The 23174-nt window shown below is 40.0% G+C and overlaps 2 protein-coding genes and 3 non-coding genes across 7 annotated transcripts in view; 3 read left to right on the forward strand and 2 right to left on the reverse strand.

Moving 5' to 3' along the window:
* LOC124594200 (protein takeout-like) overlaps nucleotides 1–6685 on the forward strand; it is a 56197-nt gene extending 49512 nt beyond the window's left edge. The window contains exon 6 of the mRNA XM_047132559.1: nucleotides 6501–6685. Coding sequence (XP_046988515.1) covers nucleotides 6501–6652 — 152 coding nt within the window. The 3' untranslated portion in view covers nucleotides 6653–6685. The remainder of the gene's footprint in view (nucleotides 1–6500) is intronic.
* A 2775-nt stretch (nucleotides 6686–9460) lies between these two features.
* Nucleotides 9461–9535, reverse strand: Trnat-ugu. The gene has a single exon. It is a non-coding gene; the product is annotated as a tRNA-Thr (tRNA).
* Nucleotides 9536–9850: 315 nt separating this feature from the next.
* Trnat-ugu lies at nucleotides 9851–9925 on the forward strand. Its single transcript has one exon. It is a non-coding gene; the product is annotated as a tRNA-Thr (tRNA).
* A 359-nt stretch (nucleotides 9926–10284) lies between these two features.
* Nucleotides 10285–10359, forward strand: Trnat-ugu. The gene has a single exon. It is a non-coding gene; the product is annotated as a tRNA-Thr (tRNA).
* Nucleotides 10360–14208: 3849 nt separating this feature from the next.
* LOC124596109 (probable pseudouridine-5'-phosphatase) overlaps nucleotides 14209–23174 on the reverse strand; it is a 58133-nt gene continuing 49167 nt past the window's right edge. For all 3 annotated transcript variants that reach the window (XM_047135121.1, XM_047135122.1, XM_047135120.1), the window contains 2 exons: nucleotides 20947–21179; nucleotides 14209–14520 (listed from right to left, as the gene is read on the reverse strand). In XM_047135121.1, the coding sequence (XP_046991077.1) occupies nucleotides 14347–14520; nucleotides 20947–21179 (407 nt within the window). In that variant the 3' untranslated portion in view covers nucleotides 14209–14346. The remainder of the gene's footprint in view (nucleotides 14521–20946; nucleotides 21180–23174) is intronic.

A 23174-nucleotide genomic window follows, 5' to 3' on the forward strand; every position in this document is an offset into this window, starting at 1 on the left:
CTTTCACACAGAACTTTATGAGGGCAAATGATGCCAATCTGCAGTTGGCTCCAAGCTTCAGAAAACTACCCCAAGAGAGCGCGCGATGAAACGCGCCTCTTCAGATCAGAATACACATACTCCAAAACAATGTTTTATGCACAGTTTGGATAGATTTCTCTTTCTTTCTTTTTTATAAAAGTGGTGCCACTGCACAGTGGCACTGTCTCAGAAGCCACCCCTGGTGACCTCTATTTCTGAGTTCTTTGGAAGGCCTGAACCGGAGACTTTGAAGATTCTGTGACCTGCATAGCTGTCACTTTCATGACTTGCACTACAGGGTTGAGAACTGTATGGTCTTCCCAAATGGATCAGGGACTACTACCATTCTGTGTGAGGTACACACATAAAGGATTTTTTTTACATTAGTCAACTACCCATGCAGTCCAGATAATGACAACTGTAGGTGACTCCAAGGTGTCCTCAGACATCTGATAGTAAGGCAATAATCAGACTAGATGAAACTATTTCAGCTCCTTTTAAAGCACGAAAAGAAGTCCGAGAGGAGTGTATTCCATCACCAGTGTTATTTAACATCCATGGGGAATATGTTAAGAGAAAAAATGTTCATGTCTGTACTGGCAGAATCCAAACTGGATGACAAAGAATCAGCAATTTACGATTTGCTGATGACAGCACACCGTGCACAGAATAACAATTGGAAATGAAAGAAATACTGAATAGAGCTGAGACAGAAAGTGAGAAACTTGGTTTTTCAGTTAATACGAAAAAAATCAAGATCATAATAATTGATAGAGGTGAGTCACTACCAGCTACTGATGAACGATCAGAATATGAAGAAGTTTATCACTTCGTCTGCCTGGCCTCAGTGGTTCAGAAAGTGTGTGGGTTTCTACCCAGGAAATAAGATGAAGAATTGTTCTGTAGGGATGCTGCATTGAAGCTGAGAGTGATTTTGGAAGACTGAGTATTAATTATACATACTAAATTGACAGAGCTGAAATCTATGGTTTCCAGTTTTCTTTTAGGGTGCTGAAACATGGACAGTAACTGAAGGGGACTGCAAAAGAATTGATGCTTTTGAGATGTGGACATATATGAGGTTGCTGACAAACAAACCAACAAATTAATCCTTCAAGAATCGAGAGTGGAGAAGAGGTTATCCAGTATTTGTTTTCTGTAAATCCTGCAGTTTTTTCATCATATAATTCAACAAGAGGGGGATAACTTGGAAAGGATGATCGTCCAAGGCGAAGTCGAAGGAAAAAGATTACAGGGACGGCCACTGAGAAGATGGATACATCAGATAAAAGAGAAGACCCACCAAACATGGGGCCAGCTACTCCACAAAGCTGAACACTGGGGAAAATAGAGACATACTGTTAAGTGTATTGTGGTAGGTGTTGTTGTTGTTGACGAAGATAATGTGTGGTGGGTATGACAGGACATCCCATGATACGAAACTAAATGTTTTTTTTTTTTATGAAAACTACTGAGAACACATACTTTGGGAGGCCATTAATTATGGAAATACACTCCTGGAAATGGAAAAAAGAACACATTGACACCGGTGTGTCAGACGCACCATACTTGCTCCGGACACTGCGAGAGGGCTGTACAAGCAATGATCACACGCACGGCACAGCGGACACACCAGGAACCGCAGTGTTGGCCGTCGAATGGCGCTAGCTGCGCAGCATTTGTGCACCGCCGCCGTCAGTGTCAGCCAGTTTGCCGTGGCATACGGAGCTCCATTGCAGTCTTTAACACTGGTAGCATGCCGCGACAGCGTGGACATGAACCGTATGTGCAGGTGACGGACTTTGAGCGAGGGCGTATAGTGGGCATGCGGGAGGCCGGGTGGACGTACCGCCGAATTGCTCAACACGTGGGGCGTGAGGTCTCCACAGTACATCGATGTTGTCGCCAGTGGTCGGCGGAAGGTACACGTGCCCGTCGACCTGGGACCGGACCGCAGCGACGCACGGATGCACGCCAAGACCGTAGGATCCTACGCAGTGCCGTAGGGGACCGCACCGCCACTTCCCAGCAAATTAGGGACACTGTTGCTCCTGGGGTATCGGCGAGGACCATTCGCAACCGTCTCCATGAAGCTGGGCTACGGTCCCGCACACCGTTAGGCCGTCTTCCGCTCACGCCCCAACATCGTGCAGCCCGCCTCCAGTGGTGTCGCGACAGGCGTGAATGGAGGGACGAATGGAGACGTGTCGTCTTCAGCGATGAGAGTCGCTTCTGCCTTGGTGCCAATGATGGTCGTATGTGTGTTTGGCGCCGTGTAGCTGAGCGCCACAATCAGGACTGCATACGACCGAGGCACACAGGGCCAACACCCGGCATCATGGTGTGGGGAGCGATCTCCTACACTGGCCGTACACCACTGGTGATCGTCGAGGGGACACTGAATAGTGCACGGTACATCCAAACCGTCATCGAACCCATCGTTCTACCATTCCTAGACCGGCAAGGGAACTTGCTGTTCCAACAGGACAATGCACGTCCGCATGTATCCCGTGCCACCCAACGTGCTCTAGAAGGTGTAAGTCAACTACCCTGGCCAGCAAGATCTCCGGATCTGTCCCCCATTGAGCATGTTTGGGACTGGATGAAGCGTCGTCTCACGCGGTCTGCACGTCCAGCACGAACGCTGGTCCAACTGAGGCGCCAGGTGGAAATGGCATGGCAAGCCGTTCCACAGGACTACATCCAGCATCTCTACGATCGTCTCCATGGGAGAATAGCAGCCTGCATTGCTGCGAAAGGTGGATATACACTGTACTAGTGCCGACATTGTGCATGCTCTGTTGCCTGTGTCTATGTGCCTGTGGTTCTGTCAGTGTGATCATGTGATGTATCTGACCCCAGGAATGTGTCAATAAAGTTTCCCCTTCCTGGGACAATGATTTCACGGTGTTCTTATTTCCATTTCCAGGAGTGTATATCAGATCTAATGGCATCAAGCTGACCTGACCTGTTTAAGGATGTCCACATTGAAACTGGAATAAGTGACCATGATGCAGTTGTAGCAACAATTATCACCAAAACACAACTGGAATTTATAACAAGTAGATGGATTTACATGCTCAGTAAAGTAGATAAAGAGGTTATAGTGTTGTATCACAAGGAGAAAATTAATACTTTTACCTTTCAGCATGAACAAGTAGAGGAACTAAGTTTACAAAAATAGTACACCAAACACTGGATACGTATGAACATTTTAGAACAGTTTATGATGGGAGAGATCCTTCAGGGCATACAGTCACTGCAAAGAAGCTTCTCCGTAAACAGTGACTATTGCAGAACATGAGTAAAACAAAGTGTAGGGCTACAGATACAGATATGCTAAATGACAAGCATTTGGCTGTCAAAAGAATAATATCTAAACCATTCAAGAACTACTGTAGAAGAATGTTATTGAAAGACCTCTCACAAAACTAAAGAAATATTGGTCATGGCTGTTAATGGTTTAAAATATAATACCCAAACACTTCTGGCTGACTCACGAACCACAATTGAGGGTAGCAAAGTGAAGTACTCCATTGTCAAACACTCTTTTAAAAAGAAAGGCACAGAAGACCTGTCACTGTTTATTTTCACATTTCTGCAAAGGTGAGTGATACAGCTGCAAAAACACTGACTGACTGTGACTTATAGTTGGAAGAAAGAACAGGTCACATCTGTTTATAAGAAGTGTACCAGAAGTGATCCACAAAACTGCTGTTCAATATTAGAATCTTAGAACATATTCTGACTTTGAAAATAATGAACTACATCGAACTGAATGACCATTGACAGTTATAAAAAAACCAACAGTCATGTGAAACCTAACTCGCACTTTTCTCTCATGACATCCTGGAAGACATACAGATAGATGCAGTATTTCTTGAGATAAGAAAACTTATGACTGGATACCACACCAACATTTTTAATGAAAGTGTGACCATACGGGATATCAAGCATAATTTGTGATGGGACTGAGGTTTTCTTCGCAGGGAAGACAAAGCATGGAGTTATAGACAAGTGTAGAAGTAACTTTAGGCATGTGCCAGGAAAGTGGGTTGGGACACTTGCTGTACATGTATACATTAATGGCCAGCTAGATAACGTTAAGAGTTACCACAGTCTCTCCCCACTCCCCCCTTTTTCTCTCTTTTACAGATGGTGCAGTCAGCTATAGTTAAGTACCATCTGAAAAATCTACACAAATATTCTGTCAGATCTTTACAAGATTTCGAAGTTGTGCAAAAATTGCCAAGTTGCTTTACATGATCAAAAATGTAAAACTGTGTATTTTACATAATATGAAAATATAGTATACTATAACTACAATATCAAAGAATTAAATTAGAATTAGTCAGCTAATATACTTATATATACCTGGGCCTAACTATTTGTGGAGATATGAAACAGAATGATCAAATACGTTTGAGTTATAGGTAAAGCAGGCTGTAGACTTCAGTTCACTGACGGGATCCTGAGATAAAGCAGTCATTCTACAACAGCAACATCCTAGGATATTGCTCAAATGTTTGCCATCTATACTAACTAGGTTTGACAGGGGATATTCAATGTATATAAATATGGAAAGCAAGAATGGTCACAGGTTTCTTTGATTAATGGGAGAGTGTTGCAGAAATGCTGAAACCTGGAATGGCAGACATTTGAAGATAGTTTCTGTCCATCCCGCACAGTTCTACCTAAAAAGTTTCAAGGACCTGTATGAAGATAGGAATTGAAGGACAGAGTAGTACTGAGGTGATCCTGTTTCCCTACCTCCTACATGTAAAATATCTTTCTAAATGTTTTGCTGCACAGATTTAGCAACTTTTTGTATTGTTCATAGGTATAATAGAAATGAAGCATAAATGAAAAATATTACTTAAATGAACTATATTTATACGAAATACTTCACACAACAATGTGTCACTGTAGCAAATGAATTACGATTTGTATAAACTTACTAAAAATATAAAAGAAAAACATGTTTAGAGCTGCTGTAAATTGTTTTTTGTATGATCTATAATAAAGAAAACATTTTATTTGTACCTCATAAATGATAAATAGTGTAAATTACCAATTATAAATTAAGGAAAAAGCATTACAATGAATAGTTGAGAAACTATCACTTTCCAGGAATGGTGTTGTTATTATAATTTTACTTTGAATTTCCTTGCTTTCAGCAAACTCAATTCATTGATTATGTCACTGAAGTCAAGCTTAACAGGTGTGTCATATTCTGTTGATAACATACCTAAGTTGACACTCTTTCACTTATATTCAACCTTAAGTAGTTATTTATTATCTTTAATTCACAGGAACTGCTTTCAAAACATTCTGCAGTCACTGCCATTGTCATGAATGTCTTCAACACTGTTTCAATAATTCAATAGACATTCTAACGAACATTTTGAAAACAGCTTTCAAAATATCCAAATAGGAAGGAATGTGAGTGCTCTCCATCAGCTCTTTCACTTGGAATTTTCAAATAGCTACTTAGTTAAATAGCTCCAACGTATCAATATATATGTTGCATTTGGCACCAAAATCAACTGCACATTTTTCAATATGAGATACAGTGCTATCACTTAAGGGATTTAATAACAGGAAATTAAAGTAAGGTGAAATGGTTTAACGTATGCAAAATCTGTTTTCCACTTCAGGCATTATTCTATAAATAAGCAGTTTATCAGTATTGGTCCAGTCCTCAGTCAACAGAAATCACCAAAATTGAAAGTCTTCAGTCAAATATCAAATCTGCTTCAGCATCCCCTCGCCAATCTTTGAGATCCTGCAATACTGTAGTGAAGTAGCTGGAAGAACACTGTTGAACATGAGCGAGCTGTGTACACAGTATCTGTGTTAAGCTAGCACACTGCTACCACATTACAGAATTAATAAATGTACGAAAAAAAAATGAAAAAGGAAATGATCAAGTAACTATACTACAAATTCCTGGATGAAGCAATACGTAAAATAATGGAAGGCAGCCATTCACATATAGGGGACTGGTGTGTGGAGAACAGGAACACTTACAGGAAACTAGTTTTTCAGATATTGCACTCCCCCCCCCCCCCCCCCCCCCCCCCCCCGTGGCAGTGGCAAAAGTACACCAAGAGCTCAAAAGCTGGTGTGGACATTGTTTCCTTTTATGTGTTTTCATTCTTCATACATCAGTCCAATACAGGTGATTGGTTCCCTTTCTCTTGGTTTACATGAATCATCAAGTATGTGTGTTGTTACCATGGTAAATGGTGTCACGTTCTCAATTTCACCATGATTAACAATTCCTAAAAGAATGATGTTTTACAAATTATTAAGAGTATCAGTTTCTAACCATGCATTGAAGCCCAACCTATGCTAGCAAATGAATCATTAAAGTTGTCCTGCAATTTGGAAGGACTGAAAGTTTCCCACCCACCTATTAGCCTCAGCATCAGTAGTTTTAACACCATTAACTCACATTGCTGATCTTTTTTTTACAGGAGATGCAATGAACAAGTTCATCAATGAAAACTGGCGAATTGTGATGGAAGAGATTCGTGCACCCATAGAGGAGACAATTGTGCAGGTTGTTGAAAGGATACTCACCAGTTTCACCAGTAAAGTACCCTACGAGGAGATCCTGCTTGCATAAATACCACATCAGTCTCTGCCATCATTGTAAACACTGAAGTACATGCATGAATAAAATGTTCTCCTCTACTGATACTGGTTTTCTTTCTCTTCATTCCTTCCATAATAACTTTTTAACAGTAATGATATATCATAAAAAATATGTTTTATGAAATTAGTCAATGTAGTCATGCCTGTCAGACTGAAATACAAACACAGGTGTACAGAAACAAATGCATGCCATACATAGATTAGATTAGATTAGTACTTGTTCCATAGATCATGAATACGACACTTCGTAATGATGTGGAACATGTCAGGTTAATAAAAGGTGTCTATACAAGATATTACATTACACAAAATATGACATGACACTTAATATTTTTAATATTGTGGGAGTTGGGGAAATTACCCACTTACTATATCCAAAAATTCATCTAATGAGTAGAAGGAGTTGCCATTCAGAAATTCTTTTAATTTCCTTTTAAATGCTATATGGCTATCTGTCAGACTTTTGATGCTATTAGGTAAGTGAGCAAAGACTTTTGTGGCAGCATAATTTACCCCCTTCTGAGCCAAAGTTAGATTTAACCTTGAGTAATGAAGATCATCCTTTCTCCTAGTGTTGTAGCCATGTACACAGCTATTACTTTTGAATTCGCTCGGATTGTTAATAACAAATTTCATAAGTGAATATATATATTGTCAGGCTACAGTGAAGATCTCTAGCTCTTTAAATAAGTGTGTGCAGGATGATTTTGGATGAGCTCCAGCAATTATCCTCATTACACGCTTTTGTGCAATGAACACTCTTTTACTCAATGATGAGTTACCCCAGAAAATGATGCCATATGAAAGCAGAGAATGAAACTAGGAGTGGTAAGCTAATTTACTGAGATGTATATTGCCAAAATTTGCAATGACCCTAAGAGCATAAGTTGCTGAACTTAAACATTTAAGCAGATCCTCAGTGTGTTTTTTCCAGTTCAACCCCTCATCAATGCATACACCTAGAAAATTTGAATATTCTACCTTAGCTACTGATTTCTGATTGAAGTCTATATTTATTAATGGTGTCATTCCATTTACTGTGTGGAACTGTATATACTGTGTTTTGTCAAAGTTTAATGAGAGCCCATTTGCAGAGAACCACTTAATGATTTTCTGAAAAACATCATTTACAATTTCACCAGTTAATTCTTGTCTGTTGGGTGTGATAGCTATACTTGTATCATCGGCAAAAAATACCAGCTTTGCATCTTCGTGAATATAGAATGGCAAGTCATTAATATATATTAAGAACAGCAGAGGACCCAAGCCCGAACCTTACGGCACCCAATTCTTGATTGTTCCCCAGTTTGAGAGATCACCAGTTTTTTTGCATATTATGTGAACTACTTATTTCAACTGAGCACCTGATACATACATAAAACATATAATTAAAATGATGAACTCACATTTGACAGCAAGAGTTACAGCAACGAAAAACTGTCTTTATATGTTCAACCTTTTTTTATATTGTGGGTTGCCTATCTTCACATTAATGTTCACAGGACATGATATACGAAGGAGATATTTCCAGCGATCATAAAACATCTAGTCAGACTACCATCTGCATATTGTATGTTGTTAGTATCTAGTTTCTTAAGGCACAGTTTACAAAAAAAAAAAAAAAAAAACAGGATGAAGACAACTGTATCCTCACAGAACACAATAAATGGGTTCACAGTGATGCTCACAAATGATCTAAATACTAAAATGAACCTACTATTTCTCACTACTGGCTTTTCCATCGATTACAACTTAGCAGATATTAGCTGTAACCTTACTGTCAGAAGTTCAGAAATAACAGTTACTTAAAACAAAGTGTTATTCTGAGGAAAGTTAAACACATGCACAAACTCTCATTTCCCCATCACGCAAAACTAACAAATTGTTCTAAAATAAGGAGACACTAGCCATCTGGGTCTAATAAATATCAAATAATGTGATTACACAATAAATAACAGATGCAATACAGGTAACTAAAAGTAACAATGTGAACTCATAGGAATTGCAGCAGAAGTTATTACGGTAAGTAAAGCAAGTAACAAGCTTTGCTTTATTGTTAATGCATCACAAATGGCAACTCATCTACACACTAGGAGAAGCAGGGAAAGTCTAGCCATTTGCATTAAGTAAATGCGTAAGAGTATGATTACAAAATTGCAAGGTACAGACTTGGTGGTACGTACTTACCTTCAGGATGCAAAATTCCAATATCACCAGCAGACACACTAAAAAATTAAAAAAAAACTATTCTTAGCTTTGAGGACTGTTGGTTTCTTCCTCATAATGGTAAGAGGGAGAGAGTGAGAAGAAGAGTCATATCACTCAGACCTTTTGATGAGAGGAAACAACCAGATATCAGAACGAGGGGAGAGAATGAGCTGTCACAGTTCTTGGAATACCAAAATTCTGTCCATCCTAATATTCAATATATAATGGAATTTGAGAGGGCGAGGAGGCTGAGGAAGGCCACCTGGCTGAAACAAGTCACATAAATATTTTCTTCTCATCGAGTACTGCCTGGAGTACAATCACAAAACAAGATATGACAAGGCAAGTACTGTGGTGTAGGCTTCAAGTTTCTGAGAAATCATAATTATGGAGTCTTTCTGAAAGGACATCTGGAAACCTTATAAATATATATGACGGTAGTATCTGTTCCCGAAAGAACAGTTACCATGGATGACCATGCAGCTTTGCTAGAAATGAAATGATAATTAAATGGACACCCTAGCTGCAAACAGGCGTTGATGTACTTCATTGGGGACATGTTGAAAATGTGTGCCCCAACCGGGACTCGAACCCGGGATCTCCTGCTTACATGGCAGACACTCTATCCATCTGAGCCACCGCAGGCACAGAGGATAGTGCGTCTGCAGGGACTTATCCCTTGCACGCCCCCCGTGAGATACACATTCCCAACATGTCCACACCACTACATTCGTAGTGCGCCTAATAGATGTTTGCCCATCATACTCATTACTCGTGGCAGATTAATCTACCATGCCCGAACTCGTACGGGACTTGGTAGATTAATCTGCCACGAGTAATGAGTATGATGGGCAAACATCTATTAGGCGCACTACGAATGTAGTGGTGTGGACATGTTGGGAATGTGTATCTCACGGGGAGCGTGCAAGGGATAAGTCTCTGCAGACGCACTATCCTCTGTGCCTGCGGTGGCTCAGATGGATAGAGCGTCTGTCATGTAAGCAGGAGATCCCGGGTTCGAGTCCCGGTCGGGGCACACATTTTCAACATGTCCCCAATGAAGTACATCAACGCCTGTTTGCAGCTAGGGTGTCCATTTAATTATCATTTCATTTCTAGCAAAGCTGCATGGTCATCCACGGTAACTGTTCTTTCGGGAACAGATACAACCGTCATATATAGTTAAAATACGGCTTCCCGGCCATTGACCTTCTTGTGCGAACGCAATGCCCGAACTCGTACAGGACTTGGTAGATTAATCTGCCATGAGTAATGAGTATGATGGGCAAACATCTATTAGGCGCACTACGAATGTAGTGGTGTGGACATGTTGGGAATGTGTATCTCACGGGGAGCGTGCAAGGGATAAGTCCCTGCAGACGTACTATCCTCTGTGCCCGCGGTGGCTCAGATGGATAGAGCGTCTGCCATGTAAGCAGGAGATCCCGGGTTCGAGTCCTGGTCGGGGCACACATTTTCAACATGTCCCCAATGAAGTACATTAACGTCTGTTTGCAGCTAGGGTGTCCATTTAATTATCATTTCAAACCTTATAAACAAAGATGGAGGTTCCAATTTAATCAAGCTCTGGAATCTGTCACCCAGCTCATTAAGGTTTTAGCAGTCACATCAGCCATTTGAGCTGATATACAATGAGAAGCTGTAAGTCGCACAAAACAAGGGGCAGAAGGTAATGAACTTACATTGAGTGATCCCTGGATTCAAACTTGGCAACAGAACCTCAATCTAGTTAGGTGAGCACATACACTGTCACTCCTTGGAGCACAGAAAAAGGTCAGTGGTTAAAGTATTTGTCCAAAAAATGAAACTGCCAACTCAGAAAACAAACAAAAAATATCATAATACAAGAAGCACTCTGTGATCGTGGATCATGTGATCAGTACATTGCCAATCCCTCCAGCAGTTATCGCCAGCAGATGAAGCCTAATGATGGCACTGCTTCTTTATTCAAGTAGCTCCTCATTTGGTCTCATGTGGCTGAGGGAACCTGGTTCAACACCCCCCCCCCCCCAAATCTCCTCAAAGAAAAAACATTCACAAATTACACAGTGAGGATGATTACTGTGAAGAACAGTGGTTTTCAGCCTGTGAGTAATTACCCCCTGAGGAGCAAAATGAAATTTTCTGAGGGGTAAATACAAGAGGGTTTCATTGTGTTTCAGTCACAACACTATTTTGAAAAGATCATTACTATTTATTAAGTGATGAATATCAACAGAGCAGCCGGAGATAGTGGTCATGTCTGAATATGTTTGGGTTTTCCTTTCTTTTCTTAACAAGGCTTTGCCAAAGTTTAGTATGTAACAGTCTTTTTGTTGTGCCTGTCTGCAACTCGTCATCCCATATATATGGTGAGTAGCAATCTATCCTTTTCATAATTGTTCATTACTGTTACCACTATTTCAAAAGACAGTAATACTGATTAAATAAGTTACCAATAATTACATTCTTTTTCCAATGCTAGCCTAATGCATGACACCATGTGGTGGGGTTGCAGCTAGTGAAACGAATGTATGAATACTATCTTCCTCCCATAGCCCACATACTACACACACTTTCTAGTTTTTACCATGCATCTATTACAACAAAACAGACCTATAAGTTGCATATGCTTAAATATCTCATGCAAAAGCCCACTTAGAGTTGAAGGACATTCCGAAAATCAGGCAAAAATTGTTTCATTATTTACTTCTCAACTGATAAACTGTGTAATTAGCTATGTAATGGATAGTACTCTACTGTGACAACTGTAAGCTTTCTTTTCTGGTTGAGATGCACTGAGAATCACTTCATCAGTACATAGGGTGTATCAAAAAGAATCGTCTGATTTTAAAAAATCATAATTATATGTTATTTGATATATGTGTGCATGAACAACATACTGTTGGAAAGAGCAAACCTCGAGTTTTACATGGTTCCTGCTCGGTAATAGCAGTGTGTGACCACTTCAGTTCTAGTAAAATTGGTGTAGGGACAACAGAAACCATTTTGTGTTCTCTGTTTTGCCTAGTGCAGGTCAGTAATAACTGCTCAGTGCGATTTTCGTAGTAGGTATGGTGTGGATCCTCCTACAGCAGAGAACACTACAAGACACCATGAACAATTCTGAGAAACTGGTTGTTTGTGTAAAGGCAAATCACCAGCCATCCCAGACTGTCCGATACAGATGTTGAACGCATCCACCATAGTTTCACAAGGAGTCTGCAAAAATCCATTCACCATTCAGCATGACAGCTCAACATGCCCCCAACGTCTGTCTGACGTGCGTTGCATCAACATGTACACATGAAACTATACAAAATTCAGCTACTGCAAGCTCTTCATGAAGGTGACATAGTACAGTGTGTGGAGTTCCGTAATTTCATTCTTGGCAAGATGGAGGGTGATAAGTTTTCTTTCTCTTTCATGCTTAATTTATAGCGATGAGGCCATATTCCATTTAAATGGAAAGTTGAATCATTATAACGTGACAATATGGGGTACACAGCAATCATATGAGGTTGTACAACATGAGAGGGACTCTCCAAAATTTAATGTGTTCTGTACAGTTTCATGGGAAAAGGTGTATGGTCCATTTGTCTTTGCCAAGAACACTGTTACAGGAAGCACATATCTTGATATGCTTGAGAAGTTTCCTTTCCCACAGTGGGAGACTGATTCGAACGACTTCATTTACCAACAGGATGGGGCACCGCAACATTGGGATCTGGAAGTGTGGGAATTTTTAAATCAAAGGATTACTGAACGATGGATTGCTCGCACTGGACTAAATGATTCAACCTTACATTACTGGCCTCCAAGGTCACCAGACCTGACTGTATGTGATTATGTCTTGTGGGGGTTTATAGAGTACTTTGTTTACATGCCTCCATTACCAACAACAATGAATGAACTGAGGCATTGCATAACAGCAGCTGTGAAAGCAGTAACAAAAGAATGCTCACTGCAGTGTGGGAACAATTTGAATACCGCACTGACATATGTTATGCATCTCAAGGGAGGCATATTGGACACCTAAAGAAGAGGCTTTTTGAATTTCCCGTCCACCAAAAAGCAAAATTCATGGTATATGTTTATTAGTTTCGGAAATGCATACATGCCAAATTGGATGATTATTTCTGATACACTCTGTATAATAAAAGTTATTAGAACCAAGCAGTACCAACTTTCTCATTGACTAATTAATTTGTGGTTTATTAAAACACCTAGAAAAGCTAAACAGCCATTTATCTTTCACCATTTTAAAAATGAAAGTGTTCAAAAAATTCTTTTTCTTTCCAATGTTTAAAAAGCCACCCTAATGATGCTGTTGATGATGCAGGGAGGGGTAGGGTGAGGGTACAAGAACGTGTAATAGTCTCAGAGCGGATGTGAACCATTGGTGTAGGATGATAAAAGCCTTCACCAGTTGAACACTAAAGTAGTTCACCTGAAGAACAAATAGCAACAGTCTAAATAATAATTTCTTTTATTTCTATTGATGAAGACTGATTATAATTATCATTTGTGATGGCCACCTTTAGATAGTACACAGTGACTCAGAGCACTGTCTTCTCAAGTGGTCTGGCTAAATTAATTTTGGTCAGATGTTACTCTCTCACAAAATATACTTCTCCTATTTAGGTGAGTGGGTTGGTGATGCATTACTCGAAACTACCCCAGTCAACAGTCTTAATCAAATTCCTTGACTTGTGTCATCAAATATAAAAAGTAAAGTAATTGTATTATTTTATCTGTGTATGGTGGTTGAGAACTCTGGCTATGGATCAATTAACCAAAGAAATGACACAATTGGACAGATTTTTTGCACTTTGTTTTGTCATGGAACATTTTTAGTTTCTTATAATCTTTATTGAATTTAATTTAGCTACAAAAATGTAACTTTTTTTGCTCCCAAAAATGCTGTTGCTGAATTATGATGAAACTTCAGCAGCTGTCCTGCTATTGGAGCCACGCATTAAAGTCATTACTGCTTTTATGTTGTAATTATTTTAGTGCTGTATCCAACTATTCTCAAGTTATTTAACACAAAATGAAATCTTTCATCCCATAGGCATCATACTGGCAAGTTAAATCATTAACTATGTATCTGAGACTTTACCAGTCTGCAATGACATTACAAATCACAGAAGTGGTGGTGGTGGTGGTGGTGGTGGTGGTGGTGGTGGTGGTGGTGGTAGTAATAGTAGTAGTAGTAGTAGTAGTAGTAATAATAATAGTTTCGATTTGTATTTGTCGTAACACTATCATGGAATGTTAAATAAAGGAAGCAATTATTCAAATTCACAGAAATTGAACTAACTTTAGCAGCAGTATTTTATTTACAGCTAGAGCTACAACTCCCCATTTAGTATAATTATTTTTATAAATTCCAAAATTACAACTGCATAAAAGCACCATATTGCATAGTCTCAGGAGACTAATTTACCATGAATTTTAAAATGGAGTAATACCAAACATTTCTGGTTTAAAATCTTCTAAGCTTCGAAGAACAATTGTAGCTTCCTTCATCTCAATATCAGTAGCTCGTTCATCTGGAACCATTACAACCTGCATTCCAGCAGCATGTGCAGCTTTCACTCCATTTGGCGAATCTTCAAAAACGAGGCACTGTAACAACAAAATGAATAGCTGATCCAGAAAATTCTTCAAAATACTCACAAACTGAATCTTAGTAATGACAAGAAAAATGGTTGATCCAACAAATTCAGTCACAAGAAAAACAGAGAATTTATTATTAAGACCACATGTAGGGTGGAGAAATAAAGCTGCTTATAGCTCTCTTTGTGCTCTGTTATCAGACTATTCTTCTCATAATGTCAATAGTTCTGGTGTGACAGTGTCCTCATTTATATACAAGATAGATTTTGCAGCAATTTTCTGTCAAATCAATATTTTCACTCCCCATCTTCATGCACAATTTGTCTTTCCCTCAATAAATCACTGTCCTGGACCCCGTGCACTTATCTGTATGTCATTATTACATTGCACTTATATCTACAATTGATCATGAACTCGTTAATTCTGTAGTTATCAAATAAGGTAGCACAATGTATGAAATATGGGACTTGCCTTCATGAGAAATAGCATTAAAATCCCTATCTGCCAATAAAGATTTAGGTTTTCCATGGTTTCCCCGAATCACCTAAAGCAAACAACAGGATCTCTCCTTTGGAAAGAACATGGCCAATTTCTCTTAATATCATTGCCTAATTCGAACTTGTGTTCTGTCTCTAGTAAGCTTACTATCACTGAATGTTGCACCCTAATTTCCCTTCCTTGCTTCCTTTACTCCTGTAATTAAACTGATGTCATAAGTAGGAAACAAGAAGGATTTCTAACAATATTAACAGATTATGGGAGGTGTATGCTATCTTCAATTATTTTAGCAGATAACACTTCTTTGAAGTTAAACATCGTAAAATGTCTGATGTCAAAGAAAACAACATGTGTATCAATAGCATTAATCCAATATAATAGAGGGAAACATTCCACGTGGGAAAAATATATCTAAAAACAAAGATGATGTGACTTACCGAACGAAAGCGCTGGCAGGTCGAAAGACACACAAACAAACACAAACATACACACAAAATTCTAGCTTTCGCAACAAACGGTTGCTTCGTCAGGAAAGAGGGAAGGAGAGGGAAAGACGAAAGGAAGTGGGTTTTAAGGGAGAGGGTAAGGAGTCATTCCAATCCCGGGAGCGGAAAGACTTACCTTAGGGGGAAAAAAGGACGGGTATACACTCGCACACACACACACATATCCACCCACACATATACAGACACAAGCAAATGTCTGCTTGTGTCTGTATATGTGTGGATGGATATATGTGTGTGTGTGTGTGTGTGTGTGTGTGTGTGTGTGTGCGCGCGCGAGTGTATACCCGTCCTTTTTTCCCCCTAAGGTAAGTCATTCCGCTCCCGGGATTGGAATGACACCTTACCCTCTCCCTTAAAACCCACTTCCTTTCGTCTTTCCCTCTCCTTCCCTCTTTCCTGACGAAGCAACCGTTTGTTGCGAAAGCTAGAATTTTGCGTGTATGTTTGTGTGTCTATCGACCTGCCAGCGCTTTCGTTCGGTAAATAGCATTAATCCTTTAGACTTCCCTGGGGAACATATGAAAAAACTTACATATCTTTGGAGGACACACTATTTAAGCTATGAATGTGGCTGCATATCAAATATTAATTTATTTTCTGTAGTAGCTGCTAGAGCAGTATTAAATCAAAAGCTTCTTGAAATACAATACAGTGAATCTGACTGGTCACCTTTACCTAAAGTTGCTACAATAACATGTGTAAGGAATAAAAATTTATTTTCACAAGGCTGGTGTTTTGCATTCATGGGTGAGCCTGTTTTGTTCAAGACTGCTTATTACATTCAATCATAGGGCAGATTTTAGGAATTTGCAACAGAAAAAGTAAGTGGTATATAGGTCATTTCTGGTCACTTTCTTGTTAGGTGTGGCATGGGTGGTTTTCACCATCCTTCAATCTTATTCCACAGATGCTATGACAGTGGCACACAAATTTTTCTTCCTAGGTGCTGGGCCATAAGAAGTCCTCACTCACCTTGTTTCACTTATACACTTCTCTTAGTGTGTGACGTGCCCACAATGCCACTAGGTGGCATTCAGTCTTATGGTGGGCAGTGGTCATAATGTTTTGGCTCAGCAGTTTATCTTTGCAATCTTTAACTATTGTACTTCGTTCATATTTTTCTATACTGAGACGACAAAAGTCATGAGATACTGCCTAATATCGTGTCGGACTTCATTTTGTTGACCATACTTTAGAAACTTGATATGGCGTGGACTCAACAAGTTGTTGGAAGTCTCATGCAGAACTTTTGAGCCATACCTGCCTCTATAGCTGTTCAGAATTGTGAAAGTGTTATGGTGCATAATTTTGTGCATGAAGTGACCTCTCAACTATGTCCCATAAATGTTTGTGGGATTCATGTTGGACAATATGGGTGGACAAACCACTCTCACAAATTGTCCAGAATGTTCTTTACAAATTGAGAACAATAGTGGCCTGGTGACATGGCGCAGTGTCATCCATAAAAATTCAATCATAGTTTAGGAACGTGAAATCCATGAATGGCTGCAAATGGTCTCCACTTTGCTAAATATAACCATTTCTAGTTAATGATCAGTTCAGTTTGACCAGAGGACCCAGTCAATTCCATGTAAAGACAGCTCACACCATTATGGAGCCACCACTAGCTTGTACAGTGCCTTGTTGACAACTTGGTTTCATGGGGTCTGTGCCACACTCAAACCCTACCATCTGCTTTTACAAACAGAAATCAGGGCTCATTTGACCAGGTCACAGTTTTCCAGTCATCTAGGGTTAAACTGATATGGACATGAGTGCAGGAGAGGCCCTGCAGGCAATGTTGTGCTGTTAGCGAAGACACTCGGGTGCTATAGCCCATTAACACCAAATTTCACCACACTCTCCTAATGGATACAATTGTCGTAGCTCCACATTTATTTATGTGGTTGTTTCGGCACTGTTGCCTGTCTGTAAGCACTGACAACTGTACTCAAATGCTACTGCTCTCTGTTGTTAAGTGAAGGCCGTCAGCCATTGCGCTGTCCATAGTAAAGGTAACGTCTGAAATGTGGTGTTCTTAGTACACTCTTGACACTGTGGATCTCGGAATATTGATGTCAGTAGCGATTTCTGAAATGGAATCGTCCCATATGTCCAGCTCCGACTACCATTCCGCATTCATTCAAAGTCTGTTAATTCACATCGTGCAGCCATAATCAGACTGGAAAGTTTTCACATGAATCATCTGAGTAAAAATGACAGTGCCACCAAAGCACTGCAATTTTGTACCTTGTGTACACAATACAACCGCCACCTGCATATGTACATACTGTTATCCAATGAATTTTGTCACCTCAGTGTAAGGCTTACTTACACAGTCACCACATTTCCTCTACAAATTATTTCCAGTATCAAATATTTCACCCACCATCAGATGTATGACAAAGACTAGTGTCAATCCAGTCTGATTAACATGTAGGCCTTTTTTCTCAATTTGGACGTCCTTTGTATGAGTATGTTCACTGGAGCAACAATTTCATCAACCAATGACCTCAGCAGGTTGGTCCCATAAGAACTTACCACTTACCACAAAAACAATTTCATCAATATATTCAAAATCCAAACCTAATAATGTAGAGGCTCAAAAAGTATGGTTTGTCGCAACAAATCTAGTTTCCAATAACTGATACATATCTGAAGTACCTCATCTAAAGCTTTAGAGTGCAAGCACTTCCTGTACTCCAAGAAATCAAACTGCACTGGTGTCCAAAATTAAAGCAACAAACTGAGATTTTGCAAGGTTGCATTTATTTTGCCACAAACATTATAATAAGGTGACAGTAAAGTAGAAACAGTATAAAGAACACAGAACATAAACAACTGCAAAGTGCATAACAGTAGACAAAAAATTTCTTCGTTTTTTCCCAACATGCACAACTGGTTAATGCGCTCAGTATGGGGTGTGACCACCTCTGACAACAATACAGGCCTGACAAATGATGGGGCATGCTGTAAATGGTGTCATCAATCTCATATTGAGGCAGCAATACAAAGTTTGGGGATCCCACAGCACCTTGCAACAACCACACATGAGGTCCCAAGATCTTGTCTCCATATCTGACAGCAGTTCAACCTTTCCAGTTTAACCATACAGTTTCACGAAGGAGTGTTCAAGTGGTGAACATAATCACTGCCCACACCATTAGAGATCATCCTCGACATTAGTCTCTTTCCACAACGGCTGGGACCTGAAATCATGTTCCAAGTCCCTTCCAGATGCAAATCTGTTGATAATCACTATACAAACCAAATTGGGACTCGTGTGAAAAGAACATTGGCCAACTGTTTGACAGTCCAGGTGGCACGTGGACGGCTCCACTCTAGACATTCCCTTCTGTGAAGACACATCAGAGGTACATGTACAGCAGGTCTCTGACAATAAAGGCCACTCTGGCGAAGCCTTCTGTACACTGTTTGCCTCACTATAACATGTCCGGTGGATGCTGCGAGGTCAGATGTCAATTGCCGTGAAATACTAAGGCAGTACCTTTGTACCCTTACAGCCAAATAATTGTTCCCTCTTTTTGATATTACATGTGGTCGGCCCCACCCTGGTCTTTGGGATACAGTTTTGATCTCTATAAACTGTTGCCACATCCAAAAAACAACAGAACGATTCATAGTAAGCCATCGAGAAACATCAGTTTGTGACTGACCGGCTTCCATTCTTCCCATGGCCCTCCACTACAGAGATTCTGGTAGGTGTCTTCTCTGTGTCATACTGTGCAGTCTGTGACTGTGCAAACAGCAATTGTGGTTGTGGGACTACCTAGCAAACGCTATCCCATTTGATAGGTGCCCTGATATCATCGTTGGTGTGGCTGTCTGTTGATCTACTGGCAGGACATGACCGTATGTACACCTGTTGACTGTTGGTACAATTCTATCGTGAATGGGACACAGGACAGGGAAATAGTGGTTTGTTGCTTTAATTCTGGACACCAGTGTATTATTGATATTTCATGTAGCATTGTCGTCTCTACTCTAACACTGAAAAGAAACCTCAGTAATTTACCCTCAATTGTCCCATTTGCTTTCATTTTTTATTCACTTAGGTTCTGTACAAAGTGCAAGACACATTCTTTAAATCAACTTCCAAGCCTTATGGTACAGTTTAATAACTGTAATTACTTTATCATCCCTACTTACTAATGTACCCCAATCTACATGGTGCCTTATATTTACTATATGCTGTACTCTTGCACTATTTATTAGGATAGTTTCGTTACAAGAATACTGCCACAGGCACACCCATATGTGACAGGAGAGCTGTTAACAGTTCAACAGCTTTAGAAGGGAAGCACTACAAAACTTATAATTTATAACAATAGAACTGTATGTATCAAACAGGCTGACTAAAAAACAGCTTCACAACAGAAGGTATATTACTACAGCCTGTGATAGTTATGCAAGCCTTGCAATGGAGAAGACTGTTTGGGAGATACAGAACATTGCTGTTGATTCTACTTAGAGAATACTTGAGTATGCTGTTGGGGTAAAAAGTGTCCACTTCTATCATTCTTTGAAGACACCACATGTTATCATTAACAGCATTTCTTACTTGATACTGAGTCAGACTTTCATCTTCAGTAAAATTATTTTATTTTCTGAATAGGTGAGCCAATGAAATACCACTGATTTTGGAGGAGGACAATTTCCAAATGTCAATCACAATCACTCTTAAGGCTCAACCTCCTCTGAAATTACAAACAAACATGAGAGTTTCTCATGGCTTCATGGTTTAAAATCAAGAGAACACTGTGTGAGTTAGAGAATGCAATTCTTTCTGTGTTTTTAACAGTCACATATTACTGAAAACTGCAACTGCAGTCTAGATCAGATCTCATCTACATGTTTCTTTTTGGAATTTCACAATGGACCAGAATCTCAGAAATTTCAGTGTGATTCTACAGTAAAAGTTAAAACATTTAAACCACCTCAATAAGAGATATTCACATAATTTTCGTATCAACTTTTCATTGCCATCTAAGTTTCAGAGTGAGGTTTTATTTCATTGCACAGACATTTTCCATAAATTAACCATACATACAGATAATGGAAATTGATAGAAGACACACATTTAAAAAATAAGAACTCATTTGCCACTCCTAAAAATCAGAAAATTTTGACGATGGGACTATGAAGCCTTATCCTTATTAGCACAGTAGGGGGCAATGCAGGCAAGCAAGATTTTTATCTGTACACAGATAACTGTTTCCCATCAACAAATTTGGTTGTAAAATTAAAAATCTGAAATAGACAATGACTGATAAATAGTGGCTCTACCATATGGGCACAAAAAGAAGATTCTTTTCTGCCTATGTAGTAGCACTGAAACAACATTTCACATTCATGGAAAATTTCAATCATCACAAGATTTACATGACATATTCGTCTACAAATTAATTACCTTTTCTGGCTTTGGTTTCTCAGCAAATCTAGAAGCACATATAAGATATATGTCTGGCGCTGGCTTTCCTTTTTTAACTTCTGTGTCTGAACTCCCACACACTATGTGATGGAACATGCTCATAACTGCTTTGTGACGAGTTATTTTAAGATTGTAACTATCTTCTCCACTGCTTGTTGCAACAGCAATTGGTATTTTGGATTTATGCAGATGACGTATAAGCCTCTCAGCTCCTGCAATGTAGTTTTTATAATCATACACAACACAACTAATATACATTGTCTTGGGACTTTCTGGCAAATTAAAACTTTGTGCTGGACTGGGACTCAAACCTGTGACCTAGCCAAAGGTCCCAGGTTCGAGTCCACATCCAGTATACAGTTTTAATCTGCCAGGAAGTTTCAAATCAGCACACACTCCCCTGTAGAGTGTAAATTAATTCTGTGGCTAACCCATGTTTCTGCAATTTCTACCTTCCAGGAGTGTTAATCCCCCTGGGGTACTGGCAGAAGTAAGGCTGTAAGGGTGGTGACTCGTGAGTCACACTTGGATAGCTCAGTCCATAGAGGACTTGCCCACAAAAGGCAAAGGTCTTAGGTTCAAGTCCCGGTAAAGCACACAGTTTTAATTTGTCAGGAAGCTTAAAAACAGGGCATACTCTGCTGCAGACTGAAAATTCATTCTGGATACAAAATATGCTGATTTACTTATCACATGTAACATACACAACAGGGATATAGTACTGAGAAAAGTCTTGTATGAAAACAATACTGCACATACAATGTGAAAATGCTTACAAGGAGGCTGTTATTTCCTACTTATGAAATATACTCTTCCTTTTCCAAAGTAACATTTCAACAAGATACCATAAACAGTGGGAACAACTGAAGAAAGGGGGAGGTGTCAAACTTGGATGATTTCAAGCAACTTTTACTGAAGATCAGGAGGAGGAGTTGATGAGTCACTGTGTTGCTCTGGACCAGAGATTTTATGGTCTCACTCTTAAATCTCTAAGGTTTCCGCTTTTTAAATGCGCAGAGGAAAACAAAGTACGTCATTGATTTTGTGTTCAATCTCACCTTGCTGACAGGGATTTACCTTTGAATTCATAAAGAGGAATTGGCTGTGTCTATGAGTTCAGTATAAAACTGGCATCACTATGGCCATGGCTTTCGACAGGGTTCAGTTTATCCAATACTTTGACAAGTCAGGGACAGCCTTGAAATAATTTAAGTTTGTCCCCAATCAAATACATAATGTGGATGAAGTCTGTGTCCAGATGGTCCCAAACAAACTTCCTTTATACATTGCACCCAAAGGGAAAAAGGGAAGTGGCCAAAATCATTGCAGCTGAGAAGTGGCAAATTGTCAATGCTGCACATGTCACGGATGCACTTTGGCACTACATTCCACCCTACTTTATTTATGCAAGAAAAGAGAGAACTGTCAATTGCTTCAGGGTGGTCCACTAGAGTGTGTCATGGTGGACAGAGATAAGGCATGCCTGCAAACTCCAATGTTCATCAACTGATTGGAACATCTAATGAAGCACACCAATCAAAGTATTGAAAATCCAGTCTGACTGATTCTTGACAAACATGTTCCCCATGAAAGCGTGGAGTCCATTACTTTAGCAAAATCGAAGCACATCCAACTGTTCACGTTGCCACTGCACAGCAACCATAAAACAACCACCAGATCACTGTTTTTTTCGGTCCTGTTGATTCATGGGATGTTACTAATCGGGGTCAAACTTTTCATGTTTACAATGTTCCTGCAACTTTCAAAATTGCAACTGGTGTTCAATGTTTTATATCGACAATATTATGAATGAAAAGTTGCTACTAACCATGTAGAGGAGATACTGTGTCACAGAGGGGGAGAAGAAGAGGGAGGGGGAGAGGGAGGGGAAAAGGAGAGGGAGGGGAGGGAGAGAGATGGAGGGGAGAAGGGGAGGGAGAGAGATGGAGGGGAGGAGGGAGATGGAGGGGAGAAGGGGAGGAGGGAGATGGAGGGGAGAAGGGAGAGAGATGGGAGGGGAGAAGGGGAGGGACAGAGAGAGAGGAGAGGGGGAGAGAGAGAGGGGGAGAGAGGGAGGTGGAGAAGGACAAGGGGAGGTGGAGAGGGCAAGGGGAGGGGGAGATGGGGAAGTGGAAAGGGCAAGGGGAGGGGGAGATGGGGAGGGGGAGGTGGAGAGGGTGTGAAGAGATGGAGAGGGGGCGAGGAGG

Source organism: Schistocerca americana, chromosome 2, assembly GCF_021461395.2.
Source record: "Schistocerca americana isolate TAMUIC-IGC-003095 chromosome 2, iqSchAmer2.1, whole genome shotgun sequence".
NCBI lineage: Eukaryota > Metazoa > Arthropoda > Insecta > Orthoptera > Acrididae > Schistocerca > Schistocerca americana.